Below are 24423 nucleotides of genomic sequence, written 5' to 3'. Positions count from 1 at the left end.
TGACAGCAACAGCTTTGTTCCAGGTCCCTCGCTCCATCCTTCGCTGACCACAACAACACACGAGTCCGCGCGTCTGGTTGCGTAACATGTCGCTCTGGCAGTAGGTGCATGCCCTCAATTGGAAATATCAGGACTGACCATCTCGCAGGAAGTACCGCGCCCTCGCGCCGCGAACGCGCATGCTCATTGGAGCCGGAGTCGTGGCATATGCGGGCCTGGGCATTTTTCTGTCTGATGTCGCCGAGCAGAAGTTTGACATGGTGCCCACGGAAAAGGACAAAGAAGAGCTGAGGAGTGTGATACCCAAGATCAGGCTGGTGGACCGAGATGATGTGCTGTCGCGGGATGGTTCATGAGGGTCAAAATAATTCACGTTTCACAACGTCTTGATAATTACACGAGGCCCCCCTTGGATGCGCGAAAAGGTACGGAACTCCTCTCAGGGTGCTGCGAAGATCGACCTGCGCGTTTCTCATAGTTGACCTGTTTGGTTGCAGTTTCGCTTCAACAACATTTCCGGCACGGATACCGCGCAGCGAGTCTAGGCAACTAACATTCGGAAGCGCTCGGCCCGGATGTCAATTCAGAGCAGAGCTCTTGCACCCATATCAGGTCGTAGTCGCATGCCTAGGATTGTTAGGATCTGAAATCGAATGAAGTCGTTGTTCTTGAAGCTTCCATACGGGTGATATGGCTCTCATTACATGTCATTTGGATCCCATATCCATGACTGTTGGACTGAACCTCGTCGTCATTCCTATCCATTTTCTATTCGTTCTCAAAAAGAATTCAAATCGTTACCTTTCTGATAAAGAGTAAGGAGCTGATGGGGGAGCCTGTTACAAGCTACAGTACTATGACATAAGTTCGGGCACTCCTTGCATCTGCTTGGGGTTTTCTGATCGGGGTTGGAAACCCCAAATACGATGTAAAACTCTATGCAGTGGGAATAGGGCTACCGTTTAACTGACCGTAGACATGCTAGCGTGAGTACTCCCCACAGGGGCGTTGGGCGAGCAAGAGTCAAGCCCGAGCAGTGAGATTTCCGTGTGCCTAAACTCATAACCTTTTTGGTTTTGCGTTCTGTACGAAGAGTTGAGGAAAATGGGATTGGATCTCGGTCACGTGCACAACTGATGCTAATGACTCGTAGAGTTTGACCTTGGTGAAATTGTTGCAGGCCTTCAAAATCGTTTGCACTTTCCCTTTGGATTCCCGCGAATGAACTGGTATCGACGAGGTGCTCAGCGATCTCAGCAGTCATGTGATTATTCTACGGTCTCCCAAGGTGGCTTATACCCGTGTTTTAGAAAGGAGATCTATTACCGCCTTTTGGACATCCGATCCTATTATGGCGTGGGCCCTGATCGAAGTAATTTGATGTAGAATCACTACGGTTGTAGTAAGAATGGCGCAATTCTAGAGTTCCGTATATTTTCAGACATACACAAAGATGGCCATCAGTTTTGCATACAGCAGGTTACAAAACCGGTGTCACCTTTTGCACACGCCTTGGTTGCTGAGAACATATGATGTAAAAGAGGCCCTTAGAGTATATCTAGCTAATTATCCGCTCCTAGCCTTTAGCAGTCATGAGATGGATGTTGTGTAGACCAATTTTATAGAAGAAACCTGCCTTCGATATAGTTAAAACCCAAGAGGATAAAGAAAAGACCGTCAGAAAAATGCCAGGCCACAATAAACACGGCTACAAAAACGAGAGCCGTGGCGACGTACCTTAAGGAAGTCTAGTAGCTAGTATTCTCCAGATTTTCCTTAAGACATACTAGGGGAATCGAAGGTTTGTCTCCCATGTCCTTCCACTTCAGGTTCACGATTCCGGACGCTTCCACAAATTCCCGAAGGCGCTCATAGCCGTAATTGCGCGCGTTCAAGTCGGGCGAGATCTTGCTTAGATAGGTGCCAACGTCGGCCAGGGTGGCGTACTTGTCGTCGTAACCAACGCTATTCCGCACCGCTTTTGCCAAACCGTCGAGCGCCGCCTGATCGAGCGGCCTCTTTGACAGTTCTACATGAGGGAGTTCCCAAGGACGTGGAGTTGCTTCAGGTGTAGCAGTCGCCCTGGGCGTAGGTATTTGAGGTGCAAGAAGCGGCTCCTCGGACTCGTACCCCGGAACTTTGAGCACGTCAAAGTACACGAACTTGTCGCAGGCTGCGATAAACGCGGAATTAGTCTTTCGCTCTCCAAAGCCGTAGACTGTGATGCCCTGCTCGCGGATGCGGGCCGCGAGGCGCGTGAAGTCACTGTCACTCGAGACGAGGCAGAAGCTGGAGAAGCGGCCGGTGTACAGGAGGTCCATGGCGTCGATGATCATGGCGCCGTCAGTGGAATTCTTTCGGGTGGTGTACGCAAATTGCTGGATCGGCAGTATCGAGTGGTCTAGCAGGCATGCTTTCCAGCTCTTGAGCGAGGGATTGGTCCAGTCGCCGTAGATGCGTCGCACGCTGGCCGTGCCGTAGTTGGCGATCTCAGCCATGAGGCCGACGATGATTTTGGATGAAACGTTGTCTTAAGGTGGTAGTACAAATGTTAGCGGGTTTTCAGAAAGAAGTGGGGTTGAAGACAAGATAGAACTACTAGATCCTCTGGTGTTGATTGTCCTTGAGTGCCACTCAAATCGTGTTTGAACCGCCATTTTGGTTTCAGCTGGCATGTAAAGCGACTAAACTGGGTACTCAAACGCGACTTGAGTGGGTGTTCAATCACAACATGAGTCGTGTTTTAACACATTTCCAGGAACAATGACACTAGAGGACTCTGGTATGTGTACTGGGACCTTACGTACCCCCATCGATTAACAGAGCTAGGTTGCCGGAGTTGTTGATTGCCATTTCTGCTGCTTAGAGGTTGTAGAAAGGAGGAGAGTAGAACATGTAGTTAGTGTGTGCACCAAGTCGCGAGTGCTTTGCTTTGTATCAATACGACGTGGCAGGGCTTGGATGAAGTGTCTCGCGTCCGGCCTTACGGCGAGCTGAGCTTAGCTGAATATGAGCCAAGCACAAAAAACCGGGTTTGTGTTGGGTTTTTCTCAAATAGCTTGTCTCATACGATATTGTTCAGGGTTTTACATTCCAACAGTTTGCAGCGTACAGACATGAGAGGTTAAGATTTTTGAGAGAAAAGTACCGAGGCGTTACCCCGCCGTGCCCGCATAAAAGCCCCGCAGGAACCGCCGGTGATTTACGCATTGCCCCTACAGAAAAGGCTCGTTATAAAGTTCATGCTGTATACCGTCAATATACGCTATACCGTTCAGCCTTCCGATCCCAGTTCTAATATATGGCGCGCAGTGACATTCAATGTAATGTTCACGGCGCTTTAACATTCATATCCCGGAGCATTAGGTGAGCGGTATAACGAGCTTTTACTGTACAGATGTATACAATGCAAGCGCCGTTGGCCCTGGGAACAGGTGATAGAAATGAACCTGGGAATAAGAGATGTTCGAGGACAAGAGCGGCCTACGCCAAAAGCATGGTATATACCCAATCTTAAGTTCGTTGAACTATATCCAGCAGATCTGACTGAGTGTGTAGTGAGGTATGCTGTCGGCGGAAAGTCGAGGTGTCGTTGTTCTATCCTCCTGGCTGTACCAAAGTTGAACTACGCCCAGTGCAATGGAGAGGAGTCGTGCCGCGATTGCATCTCCGGTAACGTAACCTGTCGAATACAGATCTATAGCTTCCAAGTGCGGCCGGCGAAAACTGTAAGCAAATTCTCACTTCAACGTTGCCTCCCTTAGCCATACTGACCATACATCATAAGTTACCGATCAGAGACAAGAGCAGAGCCTGCGACTCTGCACAGAGACTCGAACGAGCTCCATATTCGATTGCGTCTCGAAGAAGAAGAAGAAGAAGAAGTCAAGGCGCTCCAGCGTGTAAACAGTGAGCAAGCCGTCTTCGAAGACGACCGCCATTCCCTGGCGAGCCTTTTCCCTAGGTAATTAGATCTTTAACACAGTGTACGGATTTTGACAAAGTAAGTCCTGAGAACTCTAGCCCACTCCCAACGGACGACAATACATAGCCTCCCGGGCTGTCTTTGAAATACAAACTCTTGATCCTTCGTCCGAAGTTGCTCGTCTTCCGTTCGAGTCATGCCCATGTAAATCCGAAAATTCGTATTCGGGCTTTCTGCACTCCGATTGGTCACATTGTCTCGCTTCACGCTCTCCCTTCAATGGGCTGACGACTGCTCGCTCCCGCGCCTTAGCTGCATATCCGGAATGTGCCCAATAGCCCTTAAACGGGGCGACACCCTCGGGTTACGACCAATCGCAAGTGTAGAACGGCCCGCTCAGGCCTTCCAGCGTCACAGCCAAGAGATATCGATGCTGGCTTTTTTGGTTTGGCAGGGGTCGGATGGCAATTCAGGCTGCGTACGGGCCATGAAGCCGTAGGGGCGCAGCCAGGATGCGATAGTTGTTAGAGACTGATATATCTGGGAGCGCCCGCAGTCCCCGGGCTCGTGATTGTGATCACTTTGACAATTCGACCGCCTCGTCTCTTTTGTGTCCATATAGCGAGAACCTTGACTATCGGCGTTCTTCTCTTCGTTACACTTGGAGGCCCTCTCGATACCATCCTGACCTGATTCTCCCATCGACCGATACCCCCAAGCACCACCGTCATGACGACCAAAAATGGCATCAAGTTCAAGGACTGTACGTCGGACACTTGTCCCATCTCTGCCTCCGTCTACGGGTACAACCCCTCCATAGCCGCGAACGGAATCTTCTGCGCCCTCTTCGCCATCTCCTTCTTCCTCCACATTTTCCAAGGCGTCAAGTGGAAGTCGTGGTCGTTCTTGATCTCAATGGCGATCGGCGTCTTTGGAGAAGCAGTTGGATACGGGGGCAGGATCATGATGCATAACGATGTCTTCAACGGGACGGCGTTCAAGATCCAGATTATCTGCTTGACGGTGGCGCCGGCGTTCTTGTCGGCGGGGATATATTTGACGCTTAAGCATACGTGAGTGGGCTGCTACTACATCGTCGGACTTCTCTTCTCCTACGTGGGCACGGTTGGGGTAGCGGTGTTGTCTCGATGAAGGTGGCCGCTGGTAGGGCACCAAGCTAACAACCGCCAGGGTGATCGTCTTCGGCGCCAGCTTCTCTCGCATCCAGCCAAGGTGGTACACATGGATATTCATCGGTACGTAGAAGAGAGCCACCTCCGCGCCAAAACAGCATTCTGAGTCGTTACAGGCTGCGACATCTTTTCCATCTTGATCCAAGCCCTGGGCGCTGGCATCGCTGCCGCAGGCTCGCACCCCCAAACGGGCAACAGCATCATGATCTTCGGATTGTCGCTTCAAGTCTTCACCCTCTCCCTCTTCGGGCTTCTGGCATCCGAATACGCCTTCCGGGTCTACAAATTCCGCCACCAATTAAACAGCGCAAGTGCGCAGCTGCGACGTTCAAAGTACTTCAAAGGGTTGATCATTGCCATCGCCGTGAGCTACACGACCATCTTGATTCGGTGCATCTACAGGGTTGCTGAAATGGCTGGCGGATGGCGCAACTCGTTGATGCAGGATCAGGCGCTATTCATCGTCTTGGATGCCGTGTACGTGATTCATTATGTAGAAACCTCTCGAGACGATTGCTGACAAGAGTGTCGACAGCATGTGTGTCATCGCTGTACTGGTACTGAATATTTTCCATCCTGGCTTCCTGTTCCAAGAGGCTAGTGCTGTATCGAAGGGGGAGTCGACCACTGCTGGCTCCATGGAATTAACTTCACAAGGCTGAAGGTGTACAATCATGCAATACAGTGGGGTTCATATTGCTGCAATAGCGCAGCCATCCTGCCGGGCTCGCCCTAGTAGACGATGTGGTATGAGGGCGAATGGTGGGCGGCTGCGTCGAGCAGAGAAGAAAATATCCCTGGATGTCCAACTAAGATTGAGAAGCCCTGGCAATTTCAAATAGCGTTTCTTCCAAGTGGCTAGAAGGTGTCGGACAGATTCCTTTCTCTCGACCTAACTCCAACATATATCTTAATCTCTCATCTTTTCCCTCCATATTGCATCATGTCCGAGCCCACAGCAGCTCTTGTTCCGTGATGTTTGTCATCAAAGTCTTCGGGGCGCTATGGGTCCAATCTTGCTGCCACATAGATACCATTGGCACGGACTGATTGTCCGGTCCATGCGCATGCAATCCACGGTTATCGCACATCTCAGTGCACCCCCAGACAACCTCATGAGCCTGTTCAAGCATCGGCAGCCATGCCTCGGGCAAGGCCATTCTGATTCTGGCAATCTCTCCATCGGCCGCGCCGTCTAGCCACCAGAGTCGGATGGGGACCGATTTCATCAGTGAGAAGAAAGAGAACGCAATGACCATGCTGCGTGGATCTCCCAATCGAAGTAGTTCCGAGATCCGACTAGGTGCATCGCTTAAAAAGCGAATGAAGAACCGCGGCTGGCGGCAGTGCAGAGCCCTGCACATATGCGAGGTCGCGTATCTATATATCTTGTAGTCTGGTTCATCTCTAGCAAGGCCGTTCAGCAGAAATCCGAAGTTGCACTCGCTGCTCAAGTGGTCGCAGCGAAACAGCGGAACTCGCATGCCGGGGAATATCTGTGTGACGGCACTAGATGAGACATGGGCTAGAGCGGCTTCTACGATGACCTTGGCGCCTTGGAATGGTTGAAACCATTCGACGGCCATGTTGTCTGTGGTAGCATTTTGCGGTTCAAAGCGGCGGTTCAGAAAGGTATGAAAAGCGATAAACATGGCTGTCAAGTACAAAGTATCGAAGTTCTGCTTTGTAATGCCGCCTCGGAGCGCTTCGAGGTATGTACGTATCGAACGGGCCATGTACCTGTGTGATGCCTGTGTCAATGCGCTATCTTGAGGAGTCTGTATGCGCATATGGAGTGCAGAGCATGCAAGGACGCTGTCCATGAGACATGGTTGTTCGAATGCTAGGGTTGGAATTAGGACCGTCCAGAGTTCCTGAGCAATGGGAATCCTGTAATGCCGGCCGTAGGCGGTTGATGTGTAATGATGGAAGATACGTAGCTCTAGCATTCTATCCAGGTGTGACCAGTCTGGTATCTGAGACCTTGTAGCACATGTTGTTGGATCTAGTAAATGCAAAGAAGGTTGAATTGGTGAAGTAGATGACGATGATGGCGCAGCATCGCTCTTGGAAACTGTGAGCCTGGAGATGGCTCTTTTTGATGCTGGTACAGGTACAGTGACTGCTCCCGAAGTTTTGAAGTCACAAGGAACGCTGTGCTTGACGCAGTTCCCGCACTCGGGATGAACTTCATCGCACTGCAATAGGCTCAGCATATGTGAGCGAACCAGAAACGAATGTAGTCTTACCTTGATCTTGCGTTGCTTACATCGCCGGCAACCTATATGCTATCAAAAAAGGCCCTCTCATATAAATTTTAGCGCCAGCTGAGAAGACTTACCTCTTCTACTCTTAGTGTGGCTCTTTCGCGGTAAGTTGTTGCGATTATTGCCAGCAGTAATCGCGCTTTGAGAAGGCCCGTGGTTCTGCGGCGAAGCATCCGAGGAGCCTGACGGTGAGGTCGACGAGTTCAACGTATCCATCAAGAACGAGGTCTTCGTGGATTAAGGACGGGAAGATGGTTCTGGGGAGACAGAGTTGCCTCACGGCGAAAGGCGAAGTTGACGTCGGATGTCTCAAAAGACGATCCCGACAGTTTGCGAATCAGCGTGGCGGAGATCCCTGCATAAGCGCCTTAGCAGATCTTTAGAGAGGCACGTGATTAATTCACTTTATCAATAAAAACTTGCCTAAAGCGAGTAATTACTTTCGCGGGTGGCGTTCACAATACCGAAGGCCAACAGATATGCCCCTGAAATATAGTTGATCGTTCCCACTGCTTGTGTACCACTCTTTGATTGTCCCAGGCAACTCAAACTCCGCTGCATCGGAATTCACATTGCGTGTGAATTTATGAAAGCCCGTGGGGCCCCCTTAGGCAGTTGCAAATCAGTGCGCATTTTTTCGAAAGATACTCTAGAATAATCCCATAGAAGCTAAAAATGACAAATGGCCGCCCTCACTGAATCATACTTGCCCGTTTCCGGAGCTCTTCTGCCTATGTTGTTTCTTCCAACCAATATTCCGGACTACAAAGCTGTACCAGCGCGTATAGAAGAAGTTGTGCTTCCATCTGTCTTCCCTTCATGAACAACGAAATTTGATAGATCCGGTTCTTCCAGAACGCTTTGTGTCATGGTGTTCCATGTAATGCTGTTTTGAGCTCCCTCTTTGTGCCTGTGAATGCATCCCTGGACCCGTCCAGCGTCGGACAAATCCCTAGCCATCTAAAGGTGAGGCGGACGGCCGCATTCGAGTGACATAGTGTATATAATGGAGGGACTACAACCCGGCACCTACAATCCAGACGCACGTATGTGAGAACTGAGCTGAGCTGACTTAGGCTTGGTGGGAGAGATGACGGGGTGTGGGGGTGTGAACTGGCTTCATGTTCCCGGGGTATGGGTACGAAGTGAGAGGGGAGAGGTGGTTTAGACGGTTGTTAGGGTGTGTAGAAGCAGACGAAAACATTAACCTGATTTTGGGGGTCATGGGAGAGAGTCTCGGTTCGAAGCGCGTGAATCGCCTTAGTATCTTGTGGTTTGAGGACTGAATTGGCATCGTGTGAAGTGGCCTGGAGCACTTTACGTGTAGGCAAAAGTCTCTCTGAAGGATGGCCAATTCCATAGGCTCATTCTCATACTATCAGCTCGACGCCGAGAACTCGAAGGTACCAGCACCTCCGCGGCCTACTATACACCCTCCCGCTCAGAACCTCAACATCTCATACCTCAAATCAACCAGCCCTTCCCATCCCTCCGTCTCTCAATCCTCCCCCTTGATAATCTTCCCCATCTCCTCCACCTCCTTCGGCGTCGGTGTGAGGTTCTCATACCCGCTCTCCGTGATCAAGATATTATCCTCAATCCGCACACCGCCCACACTCCAATACCGCTTTAGCACACTCCCATCGATATACTTGCTATGCTTCTCATCTTTCAGATACGGCTCGATGATGAAGCGGCAGAAATAGCATCCCGGCTCCACCGTGATCACACTCCCAGCCGGCAGGGTCCCGCGGACGCGCAAGTAGCGGAATAGAGGGTCTTTGTCCGCGTAGTTCGGGTTACCGCCTGTATCGTGCGTGTCCATCCCGAGGTAGTGTCCAAGCCCGTGCGGGAGGAAGGCGACGCTGGTGCGCGCCTTGAGGATGTCGTTAGCGGAACCGCGGAGGATGCCGAGTTCCAGGAGCCCGCCGATGAGGATCTTGTGCGCGAGGAGGTGGATGTCGTCCCATAGCACGCCAGCTTTCAGCGCTTCCGTGCACTGCTTCTGCATGCTCAGGACGATGTTGTAGATAGCGAGCGATTCGGGAGAGAAGGTGCCAGTGCGCGGGAATGTCCGCGTGATGTCGGAAGCGTAGCAGTCCCATTCGCAGCCGGCGTCGAGAAGGAGGTTGAGCGTGTTGTCGAGGGGCTGGTCGTTCTTGACGTAGTGGAGGGTAGCGGCGGAAGTACCGGAGGCAACGATGCTGTGGTAGGCTTGCTCTTTGGCACCGCGCTCCACGCAGTTCTTGAGAAAGATAGCTTCGAGTTCCTGCTCGTTGGAGACGTGGGCGACGGCGCGCATGACGGCGATGTGAGCGGTTGTTGAGATGGAGTTGGCGTGGCGGATGAGGGCGATTTCGTAGGGTGTCTTTGTCACGCGGGCGTATTCGATGGCGGGTTTCAGAAGCTCGAAGTCTTTTGTGTCGTAGGAGAGGAAGGTCACGTCTTCGGAGACTTGGTTGGAGATGGCGTAGATGGTGGATTTTGATGTGGAAGGTGAAGCCAGATGGGCATTCAACTCGGATGAGGGAAGGACTGCATCAACCTCATAGCTTTGTGTATTGTCAGAGAACCAATTACAGTAGGAATCCCCAAGAAAGAGAGATTTGAGAGAATTTAATGAAGGAGGATGGCATCGTGTACCATAACTGTAGCATTGCACCCATCATCTAGGGTGAAAAGAAATGACAACGGGGTTGCAAGTGCTTGCGAGATATACAAAAAGACGATGATCGCAAAGACAAGACTCAAACATAGCAGACTAACACCACCGAGTAGAGACAAAAAAAGACCTATCACTGACCTCTTCAACGCCTCCTCCGGGCTCATCGGCAGTCCAGACCAAATCACCTCATCCGGATCAACCGGCGGAATAAACAGCGTCGACTTCTCCGTCTTGACATCGTACGTGAAATAGCAATCCGGCAGGTTACATCCCGTAAGATAAAAGAAGTATCGTCGCTGCCTAACCACCTCATCAGCCTCATATCCATCTCTTGTTGAAAAAGAGAAGCGCCCCGCCATCCAGGCCATCGATTGACAGGACCGAGATAATAGGCATTATAACCTCGCAACAGCTCCCCCATCCCTCAATCTCCAAACCCATTGATCCATGCAACAATTGGCAGTGAAATAGTGTGGGCAACTCACCTAAACGGCACCGGCTCATCATTATCCTCAATCATGCGCGTCTTCTGCCCCTCCAGATACAGCGTCCCGTCCACTTCCTTGCCCTGCTCGCGCATCCACTGCACAACTTTCCGCGCATGGGCTTTCGCGGGGTATTTGCCGCGCAGCACTTCCTCGAGGACGGCCATGGTTTGCAATGCGTGTATGGGGAAAAGTGAGATGTTGCGGGCGACAAAGACTCGGGAAGCTTGGAGGCTGAAGTAAGGTTTGAAGTGGGGTGGGTTTGGTGGGGGTGCGTGGATGCGGAAGGTGCGCGGCGCGTCGGGGGCCGATGGTATGCGGAGGTAACGTGATATTGAAGGAGTTTGTTTCTTATGACATGGGCGACGGGGATTTGTTTGGAGGATGGTTATGAGTTGGGAAGCTATATGTTGTCATGGCACCTGGGACATTGGGCCGCCGTTGTCGACAACGCTCGTGGAAGCTGGGAGAAAATGTGAAATGCGCCGAGACGACCATCCCAGTCCTTTTCACAGATCAGATATAATCAAAAGCTAGGTATAGTACAAGCAATATCCCACACTACACCGACGCCCCGACCCCAGATACCTCATAAACCGAATCAAATCAGATACCGGAAGATACGTAGGAAAAAGCAGCATACAGCCACACTTTTGGATCTCAGAATATAGAAGGAAATAGCCCCTTACGCTGTTTGCTTGCATCCGCAATACCTATCCCTCAGATCGAAGCATGAGATTCCCTCAAACCCCTCAAACTAGATCATCCTCCTAGACATCCCCATCTCCTCAACCTTGACTAACCCTCGCCCTCTTCCTCCCACTCACCGGCACATTGACACTCGCCTCCCCCCTTGGCGCTCCCGTCTTCTCCTGTTTGTCCAGCACCAAGCTGAGCACATCAAACCCGAACTGCGGGAACTCGAGACACATCGCCCTGAACTCGTCCTCGGCCTGGTGCCTCAGCACATGGCTCCTCGTCGCCCAGAACGCCGCGACTGGCTTCCTGATCGTCTTGTCCTCGGCGCTGGTCTCCTTGTACACGAAGCGCGCGTACGCGATCTCGCCCTTGGCGTTGCTCTGCGTCTTGCTGATCTTAGAGTGCGCGAGGGACTTGAGCGCGGGGAGGCGGAACTTGTCAGCGAGTGTGTAGACACGCGCGTGGCGGAGGAGGGATTCGCCGTTGTTGTCGGGCAAGGGGATCGAGGGGTCGGTTTCGACTTCAGAGGACTTGTGGCCTGGGGAAAGGCGGCGCGGGAAGTATTCGTCGTTGTAGAGGTATTCGAGGACGGAGCCGGTAGCGGTAAGGTTGTCGTGGGGAAGGGAGATACGGCGGTCCTGTGAATTAAGTTTATTCGGATGCTACGAGGATAAGATTGGAGGGAACGAAACCCACCGTCTCGCCCTCGCTGAAGTTCGCGCATATCTCAGCAAAGTATGGTGATTTGATGAGCATATCCTGATGCGCGTGGAGAGTCGTTTGGTCTTCGCCAGTGCCGATGTCGATTGCGACAATTGGGGATTTGAGGAAGCTATGCGATGGTCAGCCTGATTGCGCTCCGCGCTCCACCACCCAACTCACTCCAAAAACGTAACCCTCTTCTCCTTCTCCGGCTCGATTTCCGGCAGGCCCGTCTCCTCCTGTCCCGCGCCTCCCTCTCCCTCGCCCATATCCACATCCACATTCGGCGTGCCCTCTGAGATCTGGGGGTCGGTTTCGATGTCGGCCATTGCGAGTAGCACTCTTGAACCTGCACCTTAAGGAATCTGAGAGAAGCGACTCGTGCGATTACGGTGGAAGTGTTTGAGACAGTGCGCGAAGTGTATTGGTAGAAGTGGGGCTGGACAAAAAGAGCTCGGACGGGAGCAGTGAGGTGTTGTCGGAGCTTGACGAACAGCAGCGCTGGACCAATTGAGCGCGCGGGACCTAGAGACGGATGCGACGAGTGAGTGATGAGTAAGTTTAGGCTGATGACGGCCGCATCGTGGTTGGACGGGAGGTTCAGTTGTCCCAGGAACGAGAAGGCTGGAGTGAGATGGGACAGCAGGGAGCTCGAGAGGTCAAAGCTCGGGGCTTTAGCTTTGGTGGCAGCCTTGGCCCCAGGAACGGGCGAGAAAAATTGGGGCATCGTGATCGTCCTCACAGCTTCAATCAAGTAGTTGAACACTCAAGCTGCCTGGATCAAGGTCATGATGTGAAGAAATCTATTGACTACCCGCATCTATCTAATAGCTAGATAATAAGAGGACATAGAATAGTATTGCATTTCAGTTTCGCGCGCCGACAGCTCACAGCATAACTCGGGCTACACAGGTAGGAATATCGAAGAGCGGAAAGGAGAAAAAGAACATGCAGGTTTTTTCGATCGCGCAGCCTCAAAGGGTCAACGCCAGCCCAAATGTAGAAAATTCCAGCGATACGTATACTTCGTCAAATCAGATTCATCGTTCACCACCCCGAAGCCCTTTTTCCTCATCCCACTAGTCATCTAGTTGGGCACATGATGACTCGAATAGGTGCCTGCGCCTATAGAGACGAGCTCTTCTGCACCTTGGCAATCACCTTCTCCACATCAGCAAAGAGCTTGTGGGTCTCCTCGAGGCCGGTGATCTTCAAAGTCGCCTCCTTTGCGCTCTTCTCTTTCAGGATCTTAGCCAGCTCGAAGCTCTCATCGTCGCCCTCGACGTTCACAAACTTCAAAGCCTGCTCGAAGGCGCCGAGGAGGTGGTTGTATGTGGATCCCATCTCAGCCAAGTGGGCAGCCGGGGCGATGAACCGCTCGTTGCGGGACATCTTGCGGAGTGGGGCACGGCCGACACGCTCGACCTTGTCCTCGAGAGCTGGATTTGAGATGCGGGCCACGATCTTCTCGACGTAGTCGTCCTGCTCCTCGGTGGTGATCTCGTGCTTGTTGGTGATGAGATGGGCAGTCTCCTTCAGAGTGTCACGGACGATGTCGTGGATAGCAGGGTCAGTCATGGCGTCGTGGATGGTAGCCTTACCGCGAGCGTAGCCGTAGTAGGCGGCAGTTGCATGAGAGGTGTTGACGGTGAACAGCTTACGCTCAATGTACGGCTCCAGGTCGCCGACGAAGTGGACGCCATCGATAGCAGGAATCTTGGCGCCGTCGAAGGGGTGCTTCTCAACACACCACTCGTAGAACTTCTCGATCTTGACGTTCAGACCGGCGTCGGGGTCCTGGTGTGGAACGATGCGGTCGATGGCGGAGTTGGCGAAGCGGGCCTTGGTGTCGAGCTTGTCGAGGATAGACTTGTCGCCGAGTTCCGAGATATGCTGTTCGATGAAGCCCTTCCAGGTCGTAGTGGCGCCGATCATGTTCTCGCAGGCAATGACGGCGAGCGGGTAGTCGAGCTTGCGGGCCGCAATGCCCTTGGCCACGGGCTCAGCGACAAACTTGAGGACATTGGGGCCCACGGCACAAGTGACGACATCGGCAGTCGCGATCTCCTCGATGACCTTGGGCATCTCCTTCCTGCTGTTGATGGCACGGTAGTGGTCGATGTCAAACGAATGCTCGCCATCCTCGCCAATCTCGGTGACGGTGTAGTGCTTGTTGGCCTGCAGAGCGTCGATGATGCTCTCCATTACGTCGACGAAGACGACCTCGTAGCCCGACTTGTGCAGGAACTCGGCCACGAAGCCACGGCCGATGTTGCCACCGCCAAAGTGGACTGCCTTCTTCTCGTAGGCCATCGTGCTTGAGGGATGCAGGTGTGTGGAGACGACGGGTGGAGCTTGATGCGTGAGGATTGTTGAATCTGGGGTATGAGCGGGGTAGCTGTGCAGAGGAGGCGTTTGCGGGCGTAGAAAGCTCAGAAAAGCGGCTACGAGCTGGAGCAGGTCAGGAGACGGGCACGAGAAGGTCTGGACATTTGTACTCACCTGGAGAGTGCGGTGTGCTTCGAAACTAGCTGCGTCTGCGAGGCGTTGGGGAGAGCAGGACGTGCAGGCGGAGATCGCGGGGTTTTAAGTGGTGGAGCAGCGACGCCAGCCAAAAAGCAAGAACGACTGCGCAGGCAGGAGCGTGGGAGGAAGCAGTAAGAGCGTCTGACAGCGCCCGAATACAGCTGTCCTCGGATTCTGATGGCACCATTTGTACCATTTGTAAGGACGAGCGGGCAGAGGCTCGCAATTCCCGCAGCCTTCACGGGCTGGCTCACTGCTGCCCAACATCGCGAGGAACCGCTGCCCCTGCGAGCTCCCGCTACGCTGCTTTAGACTCGGAGGACTCGCCGTGAAGAAGAATTGGACAATCACCAGTCTCGTAGTGAACACGCTCTCGTGCTCTTCCTCGCCGACGTCATGTATCGCGGTCGAGTGGTTCTCTTGACAACGTGGCGGCGGATAGACCCGTAGAAAGGGCCGTGTCCAAGCCTCATGCTGAAATATGCAACAAACACCAGCCTCGCATCGGCCTTCTATACCGTGCGGAAGGGTATCCGAGAACCGGAAGCCGACCGATGTGGACGTGTCAGCCATCCCCATCAGGTACCGCTCGTCTTGCAGACACTTTATTACATTATTGCTCCGTTCCGATACAGTACGCATCCCAGTCTAGTCCGCCCACTAACCCGCAAATTCCCCGGACCGCGGCTTTCCAACCCTACGCATGGATTGCCTGCTGAACATGTGGGTACACCGCCACCATCTTGCCATACAGCTCCTGGTGGTCTCTCATAAGCACCTCCGGATCCCACGCACACGCCACGAAAATCGTCTCCACCCCGCTCATCAGGGGCGTCGTGAAAATGTTGCAAATCTGCAGGCCGATCAGGAATGCGAAAGCCACCACGACCGGCGTGAATTCTCCGTCCTTGTTGTACGCCGGCGACGTGAAAATGAGGTAACAGTAGGCCAGAAGCGCGCATGCGTATGCGATGAAGGTTGCTCCCATGGTAAGCACTGGGCCTAGGAGGCACTCGTTGACAAGGGCATCGATTCCACGGTCTTTTATCATTCTGTTTGTCGTCAGTTCTACCTTTCTACTGACAATCGTTCTCTTGGGTACTCACTTCCAGGTGTCTTTCGCCGCCTCGATGTATGATTTGCCGTACAGCGCAATGTGGCAGAAAGCATAGCGATTTAGGAATTGGACTGCCCATTCCAAAATGCCTAGCAACAAAGTCAGTGAGGTAGTAAGGGGCTTAATAAGAAGGGTTCCATACTGATTAAACACCCCAAGACGCAGAAAAGTACAGAGGCAACCATGCTGCCTTGGCCTGCAGCGTTTTGCCGAGCGACGGAGCAGGCTTGACGTAGAAACTGGACGATAGCCACTAATAAGCTCCCGAAGCTGATGCTACCAAAGCTGTACGTCGTAGCACGCTTCAGCGCACCCCGAGTTGCCCCCTTGGGGAAGTTGTGCGCACAGAAGTACCACGAGCCATACACACCCGCGATAGTAGTGTGGACCGTATTCTTCAGCCACTCCGAGATCCAGTACATCGCAAAGGTGACGAAAACAATCAGCCCAATCACCGTCGCGCTACTGCATCCACCAGCACCCGTCGAACAAGCAGGGTTGTTTCCTGGCTCGTACTTGACGTATATGGCTACCAGCGTCACCGAGTACCAAGCACCAAAAGCGGTAGCCAAAATACCTCCAATGAGCGATACCAGGTATACATGGCCGAACTTCTTCGAGACATCAATGCTCGTCTGAAGCATCAACACAGAGAACGGGATCCGGGGAATCCAGGAAATGAAGCAAATGACCGTGAAGATCGAGAAGAGGAGAAAGATAATTCCTCCCGACCAGTATTTCCTCGATAGCATGTAAATCGCCGTCGCAAAGCCAAAAAGGATGTTGAGAATCCCAGTAATCCAGATGAATTGCTTCGTAAAAGCGCGCGCAGCCCAGACGTATGCGTAGCTGAACACGACGGAAACAGCCAGGACAAAGGCAAAAAGTATAATCGTGTTTGTGGAGAGCCCGAAGTCGTTGTTACTATTGTAGATTCCGCCGCCATTAAAGCCTTTCGTCTTGGCATATCCTTGGATCGCAATGCCCGAGACGGCTGCGAAGCCTAGAAATACGGCTAGGAACTGTGTCGGGTCAATTGAGGATTCCAAAACGAGCAGAGGGTCCGTACCAGTGCTCCTGCCCAGATATCGTGGTACTTGGGCCCTTGGATCGTGAAAGCCTGCTCAAAGGTCGGCTTCTCCCCATAGCCACTCTCTCCACTAGTTGGCCCGTAATTTTGTCCGTTCTGCTCATTCTGTCCGTACGACGGAGGCTGTTGCTCGTACTTAACCCCGTTCCGGGGAGGTTCCATCTGGTATTGCTGTTGATTACCGTTCTGGTGTTGTTGTGGAGGCGGCCCCGGCGGCGCGCTATTGTAGTACTTGTCTGCTTCTCCACGAGTTTGTTGCGCCATGATAACAGCACAAAGGGTAAACTACGAGCGTGCGAAGAATGAGAAGGTCGCGATAGTAACGATGCGAATTGAGAATGCAGAGAGGAGGAGATCAGGGAAGTGACCTTGATTCGAAGGTTGAGAAATCTAGGCGCGGGTGGATCAATGGTGATCTGCCGCTACCATGATCGTCTGTGCTGAAGGAACAGACGTCATTCTGATTCGGCCTTGGCATCGGAGTGCACCTCCGATCTTATTTGCACCATCTCGACTTCTTTTGGGGTTACTTCAAGCACTCTCGAGCAGTGTAATTTGCATTAGAAGCTGCACTCGGTATCTGTCGTTTTATTCCAAGAAAACCCTTTCCTTTCGGAGACGCGATTCCAGAGTCTGCACTTAACCCATTACGCACTAGTTCTACTAGCTCATTTCATTCTGTCCGCCCAATCGAGAAGGACGGGAAGAATCCACCTGTAATTTGGGCTTGTTCACGATTTTCACAACGATGGCTATGGAATCCATGAATGGACCCTGACTGTGACAAAGAGGCGGGACGGTTCATGCATACAAAAGTAGGTCATAAGGTTGGGCACGGATATGCCATTGCTCCGGCTTCACTCTCGCTCTCTCGACACCACTGTAAGGAGTGCCCTGGGCTACATATCTCTAGTTAGTTCAAAGGTACTCTAATTCCCACTGTTTGACCTTTACATCATTTCTGGAGTTTCCCAAGCCTATCGGGGTACCCCAAACAGTTACAAGAATGTGCCCAAATTTATATGTTTGGTACTCTGCTTTCTCAGAGCAGATCAACTATTCTCACAAACTCCCATCCTTCCCCTTGCACAACCCTCCGGGCACGGCGCCGCCGGATCAAACTGCCATGCAAACAACGGATCCGTCTCATTCGCCAGAATTGGCCCTATCAGCCCCGACTGGGTCGAGAGATCAAACAATCGTCTAAACACCTCCAGCGACGAGATCCGGATCTGGCCCCAACCTTGCTCGATAATCGTGTCAATGCTCGTGCCGTAGATGTACTCGCGAAAGCCAGCCCATCGGATGGCGGAAGCGCACTTCATGAGTCAGTTAGAGTTTTAAAAGATCGAGGGCTGAAGGTTGCTGATAAAGAGAAGAATGTCGTACCATCGGACAACTCTCCCCATTCGTATAAATGCTCAACTTCGCAAACGCGTCCAGCGCCTCGCCGGCCGTTAGATTATACGACCCCGCCGAATTTGTAAGAATGCTAGAGCAGTTGTTTATCGCCGCGATCTCCCCTGTTGCCCATTAGTCCGCACCCCTCACTTTTTCCTCTTACAACTTGCTCACCATGCAATACTGGATTCCCCACCCTCCCGTTCTCGTTAATTCCAATACACACCAGTTTCCCCAATGCCCCTTTAGAACTATCCGTGTGATTTACGATAACGGTGCCGAAAGCAGCGAACGGGCACGGGGAAGCGAGTTCTGCTGATGCGGCATTTGCGCGGCGCATCCAGTACGCACGTGTGCTGAAGGGAATGTTGTTTATACTGGCTGTATCGGCGGCAATGGGATCTTGAGATTGAGCTCGTCGGGCATGATGCTCGTGACTGGAGGCCACAGGCCAGAAAAGAATTGGGAGGAGCGCTTTGAAGTTCATTATTCGGTATATTCAGGAACAAGCATTCTTTCAGGGTCCCTTGGTCTCCGGGATCGACTCTTAAGTCGTGGTTGAAGGTTTGGTACGATGTGCTCAACCAGTGGCGAGGTGGGGCCGGGATGGTGCTCGACAAAGAAGCGGTGTGATTGGCTAGAATACGACACGGAGGATTTGGTCCCAATAGGGCGAGGGTTCAGAAGAAGCCTCTTATTATGAAACGGGTGTACCCAAAGAGATGAGGAAACCTTACACAGAAGCTTCCCAAGGTGTCGAAGCTGATCGTGCTAGGCAGAGGGTGCCGCGGTCCGAGCACCCAGTCTTTAGAACCAGTGGGGATCTTTCACGTCCTAAGTTGGGCGAATGATTTTCAGGCATTGTCGAGACTCCAGTATATATTGGCGAGAAGCGATGTCTTTGCAGAGAACGGGAAGTGACTAGGGACAAGACAAGATGCTCTTCCTGCAGTAGCGTAGCATTAAGATCCCAGAAATAAGTAATTTCATCCCGAAGCATAAATACATGACAAGGATTCTACAACGCCATAAGAAAACGTGAATGAACGTTTCGAGCGCCATCGCTAGAACTCCATTCCATCCAGCCAGCAACAGGGCACACGCCTAAACTTAGCTGACCGTTGGCGCCGGTTTAAGTTATATGATAGGGTTACAGGTTGGAAGCTAATGATACAAGCAAAATAACTAAAAGCGTTGACGTTTCCATCAGTGGATAGGATCCCGACGCCGAAGAATGTTTCGCTGGAGGAGGGCCCGCAGGAGGCGTCAAAGTCTCCGAGGCGTGGAACCTTTTCGCATCGATCGGCAGGTCGTAATTGTTTGCCTGTGCGAGGAATAACGCTCCAGTCTCATTGACGTACGCATAAGTAGCCTGGAAAAATGGCCGGCCCAGCGTGATGTCGGCAAGATCATCGTCGCTGTGTTTGTGAGCTCGACAGCGGCCCTCGGCATCCATCAAATAGCCGGGCACCGCAAGGTCGTAGTTGACCAGCGTATCGCTCGTGTCCGAGATGATGTTGATGGCTATATTGTCGCCGCAGTCGAAGCCGTTGGGGAGGATAATGGCGTCATTGTTGAAGTCGAAGGTGGCGTTGCGTGCACGGGAACTGATGCTGGGGTTTCTGCCGCGGAGGAAGATCTCTACGGTCTGCTTTCCGGACTCAAGTACGGTGGTGTTGCCGTTGATGCGTGGGTATGGGCCAACGGAGATCCAGGAGGTTGAGTTGATCCGCGCGGCATCGTAGTAGCCGTTTAGAGTGATAGATCCATTCCAGGTGCCATTCCGTCCAAGATTTAAACCAAAAGGCACCGTCGAGCTGGCCAGGTCGTCTTTCCCTGGCGAAGTAACACCAAGAGAAGAGTTCAGGCCAAGAGAAAGCGTATGGTCGCCTGTTGGAGCGACGATAAGGATCTGATCAGCATTGGATGATCCGCCATCCGAATGCTGCATTTCAAAATTGACTGGAGAATCCGTTGTCGAGGCCGCTGCGGGCGAGACAGAATCGCCGTCATTGACCGTTATCGCGTAGGGAGTAAAGTTGAGGTTGTATGAGCCAGCATGGAGAGTGGATATGTTTGCGCCCCACGGTTTCGAGATGTCATCTGAGAGTCCGACCAGCGGAAACCAGAATCCTTCATCTGTGACAGTTGGTGTAGGATTTTGGGTAGTTGGAGTTGCACTTTTGGACAAAGATATAGAAGCTGCTACAGCGTGCGCGTGCTCCACACAGGCATCAGAAAGGAAGATGACAGCGACATAAGATTGAGAAAACATATTCAGCAGAACAGGGAGAGTTTGAAGAGGGTCAGAAAGGTTGCGACCTGGCCATACCTATGTGCACACTGCCGCCAGAAGAGGCAGAGGCACATCGTGAATAGATGCTGTCCATCATGTCGGTATCAGCTCTACGCGCGCAAAACATACAAAGGAGTTGATGGTGCCAATCCAGAGTGCCTTCTAAACGCGCGAGTTTAGTGTTGAAACAGGTAGTACGATATCCCAATGTGCACCCAAGCAATTTCCTTTCTCGTTCAGGAACCTGAGCTGTGGGTGAGCGCATCCTGAGCCGAGACTGAGCGCATCTGAGCCGAGACTGAGCAGCTCGTTGGAACCCAGTTTTGGGCCCTGTATTCGACAGGGAGCATTAAGACTGGGGTCCTCACCCTGCTTTAGAAGGCCCATTTCCGGGCCTGTAGGCTGCCAGGTTCTAGTTTTAGGGCCCCGGCTCTTAAGTAAACTTACTCTCTATTAGAAAACAGCCTAAAGCTAGCTCCTGGTTTTAGCCGCGATTTCCTGTAATTTCTGTGCCAAACAAGCGGGGCATGGTGGAGTTGTAGGTGTTTGAAAATGGTGAGTTGATGCGCGTCGCGTAGTTTCGCGTTGGGGCCCGAGCTCGTGCACACAGACTTCTGCCCTAGTACTGTACCCCTTATATTTCTTAGCATGGTGGGTTTCTCGACACGCAGAGATAGACGTTACTTTCTCTCTTATTCTACAAAGGTATAGAGCTATGCATGTTGCGTTATAGTAGATTCTATTTCTAAAATTTCTAATATATAAAACGCGTTAATATTAGTATAGGCAAGCCTAGGCTAGTACGTAGGTTGTAAAGGTTAATTTGTTATTAATTGAGGCGGTAGAAGTGGTGTTGGTTGTGGAGTATTAGTCGTGGGGTATCTTGTTGTCTTGTCATCAATTCTTCAGCAACGCGCTCTAACGGTGGCGCTGATGCCGGCGCTTACAGGCCTGGAAGAAAGGCAAAAGAGCCCTCAATATTCTTGAAGATTAAAGTTCAAGTGATTTATTTTAATATAACGGTAACTCTGGCAGCAAGGCAGTGCTGAGGGCATGGAGTTTTGGGGCTCCTGGTATGTTCTATCATACAAAAGGGCACGTCTTTCCACTGCAAGCCCTTCGGAACGCTGTTGGATCACCTATGGTGTCGGGTCCAGATCAGGCCCAGCACCTTCTCAAGGAACACCCACGCCCAGGCGGTTCTGATCAAGCTAAGGCAAAACCTCTGCTCTTTGCAACTCTTCCCTCCTTAGCTTACAAAGGTAATATTCTTGTAGCCTCAAATAGAGCCTGCTCCTGTAACCAAGTCCGTACTGTTACATCTATAACTTTTATAGGAAAATCCCACCCAGATAACGCTATGCTCGCTGCCAACAAATAGACCAACATCAACGCGTCATCTTCTCCTGACCAGGACCAGTCTCATGTCTGATCTCCCAGTCCAGCGTGACAGAAATCTTGCCGAGGTTAGGGGAGATGCGGCTGGCACTCTCCGCATCCCCCTCGTCCTCCTCATCTAAATCGAACTCCCGGGCACTTTCCGTCTCCAGGATGTTATTGTACTTGCGGGTGCGGGTCGACCCAATTGTCCCCAGCTGGATCGGATTGGTGCTGGCGCCGCTTTTGTTGTGCGAGCGGGCTGTGGGAGATTTGCCGGGGAACCCGACGCCCAGATACTTGTGCAGGACCGGCTGCATGAGAGGCACCGAGGCGAGGATCAGCCCGAGCTGGATCTCGAGCTCGCTGAAGCAGAAGAGGATGGCGTAGGCGTAGGTTATGTCTGGGCTCTTGACTTTATCGGTCCACGCGAGGCGGATGATGTTGAAGGTGACGATGCTGAAAAGGTAGCGTGGAATTAGCCATGATATCGGATTGAGGGATTGGGCGGGACGTACACGGTTCCGAGCATGAACATGAGAGAGATGCCAATCTTTTTCCGGGTGTTCATATTGAGTTTCCAGAGAACGGGGATGGGGAGGACGGCGGTGATCACGTCGGTGAGCAGGATGGTGATGTGAGTGGCATAGTAGCTGGCAATCAGGTCTCCGCAGACGCCGCCTGGAACCGTCTTGTCCCACTGGTACCTGAAAGGTCTGCAGAGCAGCATGGTGGTTAAGAACATGGAGAGGATGAAGGCGACTTGGAATGCCAGGTAAGCATAGCAGACTTTGATGAACCATGGGATGCGGAAAATCTTGATGTAGAGGTCGAGTATCGAGATCCTAATGGCGAAAATAGCCCACTCCCAGGTCACGGTAATAACGGTCTGCAGCTACGAGGAGTTGGCGCGATCGTCTGTTCGAGGCGGGGTTGGCATACCTTGACAAAAGTGACCAGATCTTCGGGGCCCACCTTCGCGATGTTGACGCCCATTCCATGTCTGACGGCTGCTTGACATCAGCTCCAGATGTCGCATACAGGGCTTCGGTGGAGTTTTGCCGCACTCACATGCGCCCAATACGCCGATGTTGGCGACTGTCAAAGCCTGATGGACGGTCAGTCGGCCAGCGTCTTTTTTGCGGCGAAATGATGCCAGATGGCACTCACCAGGGCAGCCAGGATGGCATAGTCGTTGACCTGCAGCGGTATCCGCTGGAGTTTTCGTCCCCATAGCCGCAATCCTGTTGCGGCAAACGACAGCACTTGAAAGAAACAACAGATGGAGAAGTAGATGGTGCCCTGCGGGTTCTCAGCGAAAGAAAAAGGCATCGTTGCTGACGGACATGCAGTGGGGGTAAACGGGTCAAAAGGGGCGCTCTGTATTCCGGGTGGCGTCACATACTTAACCGTCAACGCCAGGCAAGGCCGCGGGCAGCGTGTGATTGGATGCGAATCCCGCAGAAGTCGTGGGGCCAAGATTATATTGCTGTCGCACTTGCGAGTTGCAGCGGCATTGATGCACGCGGCGGATCAGCCCACAAGGCTGGTCTGAGTTGCCAGATTCGCCGGGGCGCGTCGCCAACATATCGACGGGAGGGCTTCGGGAACTAAGAGCGGGAGGAGGCGCGGGGGGTTGGCACGGCGGGAGACGCGGGAGGCAGCAGCGGGAGGGGTGGAGCGATGCCCAGCGCCCATGTGGCCAATGGCGCGGCCGGACGGGGTGGTTGGGTGGGGCGGGATGTTCGCCACTGGGCTGGGGTCCTCCGCAGTCTCCAACGCTTCGCCCGTGCTCCACGACACCGCGAACCGCGCATCTCGGCACAGTTTCTACTCTACACCTTTTCTATTCCTCAAATAAGGAAACATATTCATGCTTGCAGCGTGACTAAGATACTCGTATCTGCAGACGTGTATGGACAAGCCGTACAGGGGAAGGCTGCATTCTCGGTATGCACGCCGTTACAGTGCTTACACGCCCCGTCGATCTGCGGCGCCTCCCGCAAGCGCCGGAAAGCATTTCTCAACGGCAGGGGTCAGCCCGAGAAGGTTGCGTACCCTCGATGCAAGTTTTGGGGGCATTGTGGTTAGATCTATGCTATTTCCAAGGGAATCGCGATGACGCCAGTAGAACTTGCAGGATGGCGCATTTGCATGTGAGCGAGGCTTAGCGCTGCTTCGGACAGCGAAATTCACCAACACCGGCGCTAGACAGGCCCTGAACCACGCCGTCGGAGCCTGAGCAACATTTACCCTGCTATCTTGCAGGTACATGCGGCCTGATGAAAATAGTGCATTTAGACGAAAAAAGGGAGTCGTTTATATTTGAGTTGCAATTGAGCTGTTATTCGACTTTGACGTCTGCCTTCTCGTACCTCCGCCTAACGTCGTCTACCTTGCTGCGAACATGACTGAGCCAACACGTGCTTCTGCATTGGATGCGAGACAGCGAAAACGTATTCAAAACCGCCAAGCCCAACGTACTTACCGTATGTAACCGTTTTTCAGTTGCACTTTGTTCCCACTACCAAGACAAACGACTAAATTGAAATAGGGGAGAAGCTCAAACGTCGTATCGAAGACCTGGAGCGGTGGCGCGACGTTGCTCTGGCCTTTACATCCACATCGCCGGGACACGACTCCGATGGAACGACCGCACGATACGATGCAGCTATGGTGA

The 24423-nt window shown here is 52.5% G+C and overlaps 11 protein-coding genes across 11 annotated transcripts; 2 read left to right on the top strand and 9 right to left on the bottom strand.

Moving 5' to 3' along the window:
* Positions 1–86: 86 nt before the first annotated feature.
* Positions 87–356, top strand: BDZ99DRAFT_524450 (uncharacterized protein; the record flags this gene model as incomplete). Its single annotated transcript, XM_033725909.1, has 2 exons — positions 87–100; positions 149–356. The coding sequence occupies 2 exons, from the start codon at positions 87–89 to the stop codon at positions 354–356; spliced, it is 222 nt and encodes a 73-aa protein (XP_033572442.1).
* A 1040-nt stretch (positions 357–1396) lies between these two features.
* BDZ99DRAFT_466468 (uncharacterized protein) lies at positions 1397–3098 on the bottom strand. Its single transcript, XM_033720778.1, has 3 exons — positions 2808–3098; positions 1738–2530; positions 1397–1632 (listed from the first exon to the last, which is right to left on the bottom strand). The coding sequence occupies exons 1-2, from the start codon at positions 2851–2853 to the stop codon at positions 1749–1751; spliced, it is 828 nt and encodes a 275-aa protein (XP_033572441.1). The 5' UTR covers positions 2854–3098; the 3' UTR covers positions 1397–1632; positions 1738–1748.
* A 1556-nt stretch (positions 3099–4654) lies between these two features.
* BDZ99DRAFT_450042 (sphingoid long-chain base transporter RSB1) lies at positions 4655–6024 on the top strand (the record flags this gene model as incomplete). Its single annotated transcript, XM_033718142.1, has 4 exons — positions 4655–4998; positions 5117–5181; positions 5235–5595; positions 5654–6024. The coding sequence occupies 4 exons, from the start codon at positions 4655–4657 to the stop codon at positions 5778–5780; spliced, it is 897 nt and encodes a 298-aa protein (XP_033572440.1). The 3' UTR covers positions 5781–6024.
* Positions 6025–6059: 35 nt separating this feature from the next.
* On the bottom strand, positions 6060–7601 carry BDZ99DRAFT_480195 (uncharacterized protein; the record flags this gene model as incomplete). The annotated part of the gene is made up of 3 exons (XM_033722320.1): positions 6060–7316; positions 7368–7399; positions 7460–7601. 3 exons carry the CDS (start codon positions 7599–7601, stop codon positions 6060–6062), a joined length of 1431 nt encoding a protein of 476 aa, XP_033572439.1.
* A 1282-nt stretch (positions 7602–8883) lies between these two features.
* On the bottom strand, positions 8884–10702 carry BDZ99DRAFT_524446 (putative Xaa-Pro aminopeptidase; the record flags this gene model as incomplete). Its single annotated transcript, XM_033725908.1, has 3 exons — positions 8884–9937; positions 10189–10350; positions 10536–10702. 3 exons carry the CDS (start codon positions 10700–10702, stop codon positions 8884–8886), a joined length of 1383 nt encoding a protein of 460 aa, XP_033572438.1.
* A 296-nt stretch (positions 10703–10998) lies between these two features.
* BDZ99DRAFT_466463 (uncharacterized protein) lies at positions 10999–12561 on the bottom strand. The gene is made up of 3 exons (XM_033720777.1): positions 12117–12561; positions 11931–12066; positions 10999–11872 (listed from the first exon to the last, which is right to left on the bottom strand). The coding sequence occupies exons 1-3, from the start codon at positions 12263–12265 to the stop codon at positions 11324–11326; spliced, it is 834 nt and encodes a 277-aa protein (XP_033572437.1). The 5' UTR covers positions 12266–12561; the 3' UTR covers positions 10999–11323.
* Positions 12562–12749: 188 nt separating this feature from the next.
* Positions 12750–14624, bottom strand: BDZ99DRAFT_466462 (uncharacterized protein). Its single transcript, XM_033720776.1, has 2 exons — positions 14439–14624; positions 12750–14387 (listed from the first exon to the last, which is right to left on the bottom strand). Exon 2 carries the CDS (start codon positions 14247–14249, stop codon positions 13062–13064), a length of 1188 nt encoding a protein of 395 aa, XP_033572436.1. The 5' UTR covers positions 14250–14387; positions 14439–14624; the 3' UTR covers positions 12750–13061.
* Positions 14625–14831: 207 nt separating this feature from the next.
* On the bottom strand, positions 14832–17020 carry BDZ99DRAFT_466461 (DUF580-domain-containing protein). Its single transcript, XM_033720775.1, has 4 exons — positions 16649–17020; positions 15722–16601; positions 15569–15668; positions 14832–15514 (listed from the first exon to the last, which is right to left on the bottom strand). The coding sequence occupies exons 1-4, from the start codon at positions 16931–16933 to the stop codon at positions 15160–15162; spliced, it is 1620 nt and encodes a 539-aa protein (XP_033572435.1). The 5' UTR covers positions 16934–17020; the 3' UTR covers positions 14832–15159.
* Positions 17021–17574: 554 nt separating this feature from the next.
* BDZ99DRAFT_501694 (cytidine deaminase-like protein) lies at positions 17575–18557 on the bottom strand (the record flags this gene model as incomplete). The annotated part of the gene is made up of 3 exons (XM_033723838.1): positions 17575–17988; positions 18059–18192; positions 18245–18557. The coding sequence occupies 3 exons, from the start codon at positions 18555–18557 to the stop codon at positions 17722–17724; spliced, it is 714 nt and encodes a 237-aa protein (XP_033572434.1). The 3' UTR covers positions 17575–17721.
* A 439-nt stretch (positions 18558–18996) lies between these two features.
* BDZ99DRAFT_539866 (uncharacterized protein) lies at positions 18997–20352 on the bottom strand. Its single transcript, XM_033726690.1, has one exon. The coding sequence runs from the start codon at positions 20343–20345 to the stop codon at positions 19221–19223; it is 1125 nt and encodes a 374-aa protein (XP_033572433.1). The 5' UTR covers positions 20346–20352; the 3' UTR covers positions 18997–19220.
* A 1009-nt stretch (positions 20353–21361) lies between these two features.
* BDZ99DRAFT_574397 (uncharacterized protein) lies at positions 21362–23075 on the bottom strand (the record flags this gene model as incomplete). The annotated part of the gene is made up of 5 exons (XM_033728371.1): positions 21362–22202; positions 22262–22638; positions 22686–22753; positions 22815–22851; positions 22914–23075. The coding sequence occupies 5 exons, from the start codon at positions 23073–23075 to the stop codon at positions 21755–21757; spliced, it is 1092 nt and encodes a 363-aa protein (XP_033572432.1). The 3' UTR covers positions 21362–21754.
* Between the last annotated feature and the right edge of the window lie 1348 nt (positions 23076–24423).

This window comes from Mytilinidion resinicola (genome assembly GCF_010093595.1).
Source record: "Mytilinidion resinicola strain CBS 304.34 unplaced genomic scaffold BDZ99scaffold_18, whole genome shotgun sequence".
In the NCBI taxonomy this organism is placed as follows: Eukaryota; Fungi; Ascomycota; class Dothideomycetes; order Mytilinidiales; family Mytilinidiaceae; genus Mytilinidion; species Mytilinidion resinicola.
The sequence above is the reverse complement of the archived record's forward strand: the minus strand, read 5'-3'. Positions and strand labels throughout refer to the sequence as shown.

Excerpts from the sequence above, each read along its gene's own strand:
- BDZ99DRAFT_466468 (XM_033720778.1), bottom strand. The coding sequence starts at position 2,853 with ATGGCAATCAACAACTCCGGCAACCTAGCTCTGTTAATCGATGGGG. Across the intron at positions 2,531-2,807 it reads AGCTCTGTTAATCGATGGGG|ACAACGTTTCATCCAAAATC; the intron begins GTACGTAAGGTC and ends TACCACCTTAAG.
- BDZ99DRAFT_466462 (XM_033720776.1), bottom strand. The coding sequence starts at position 14,249 with ATGGCCTACGAGAAGAAGGCAGTCCACTTTGGCGGTGGCAACATCGGC.
- BDZ99DRAFT_466461 (XM_033720775.1), bottom strand. The coding sequence starts at position 16,933 with ATGGCGCAACAAACTCGTGGAGAAGCAGACAAGTACTACAATAGCGCG. Across the intron at positions 16,602-16,648 it reads ATATCTGGGCAGGAGCACTG|TTCCTAGCCGTATTTCTAGG; the intron begins GTACGGACCCTC and ends GACCCGACACAG. Across the intron at positions 15,669-15,721 it reads CGTCTTGGGGTGTTTAATCA|GCATTTTGGAATGGGCAGTC; the intron begins GTATGGAACCCT and ends CTTTGTTGCTAG.
- BDZ99DRAFT_466463 (XM_033720777.1), bottom strand. The coding sequence starts at position 12,265 with ATGGCCGACATCGAAACCGACCCCCAGATCTCAGAGGGCACGCCGAAT. Across the intron at positions 12,067-12,116 it reads AAGAGGGTTACGTTTTTGGA|CTTCCTCAAATCCCCAATTG; the intron begins GTGAGTTGGGTG and ends ACCATCGCATAG. Across the intron at positions 11,873-11,930 it reads ACTTCAGCGAGGGCGAGACG|GACCGCCGTATCTCCCTTCC; the intron begins GTGGGTTTCGTT and ends CTTAATTCACAG.
- BDZ99DRAFT_539866 (XM_033726690.1), bottom strand. The coding sequence starts at position 20,345 with ATGTTTTCTCAATCTTATGTCGCTGTCATCTTCCTTTCTGATGCCTGT.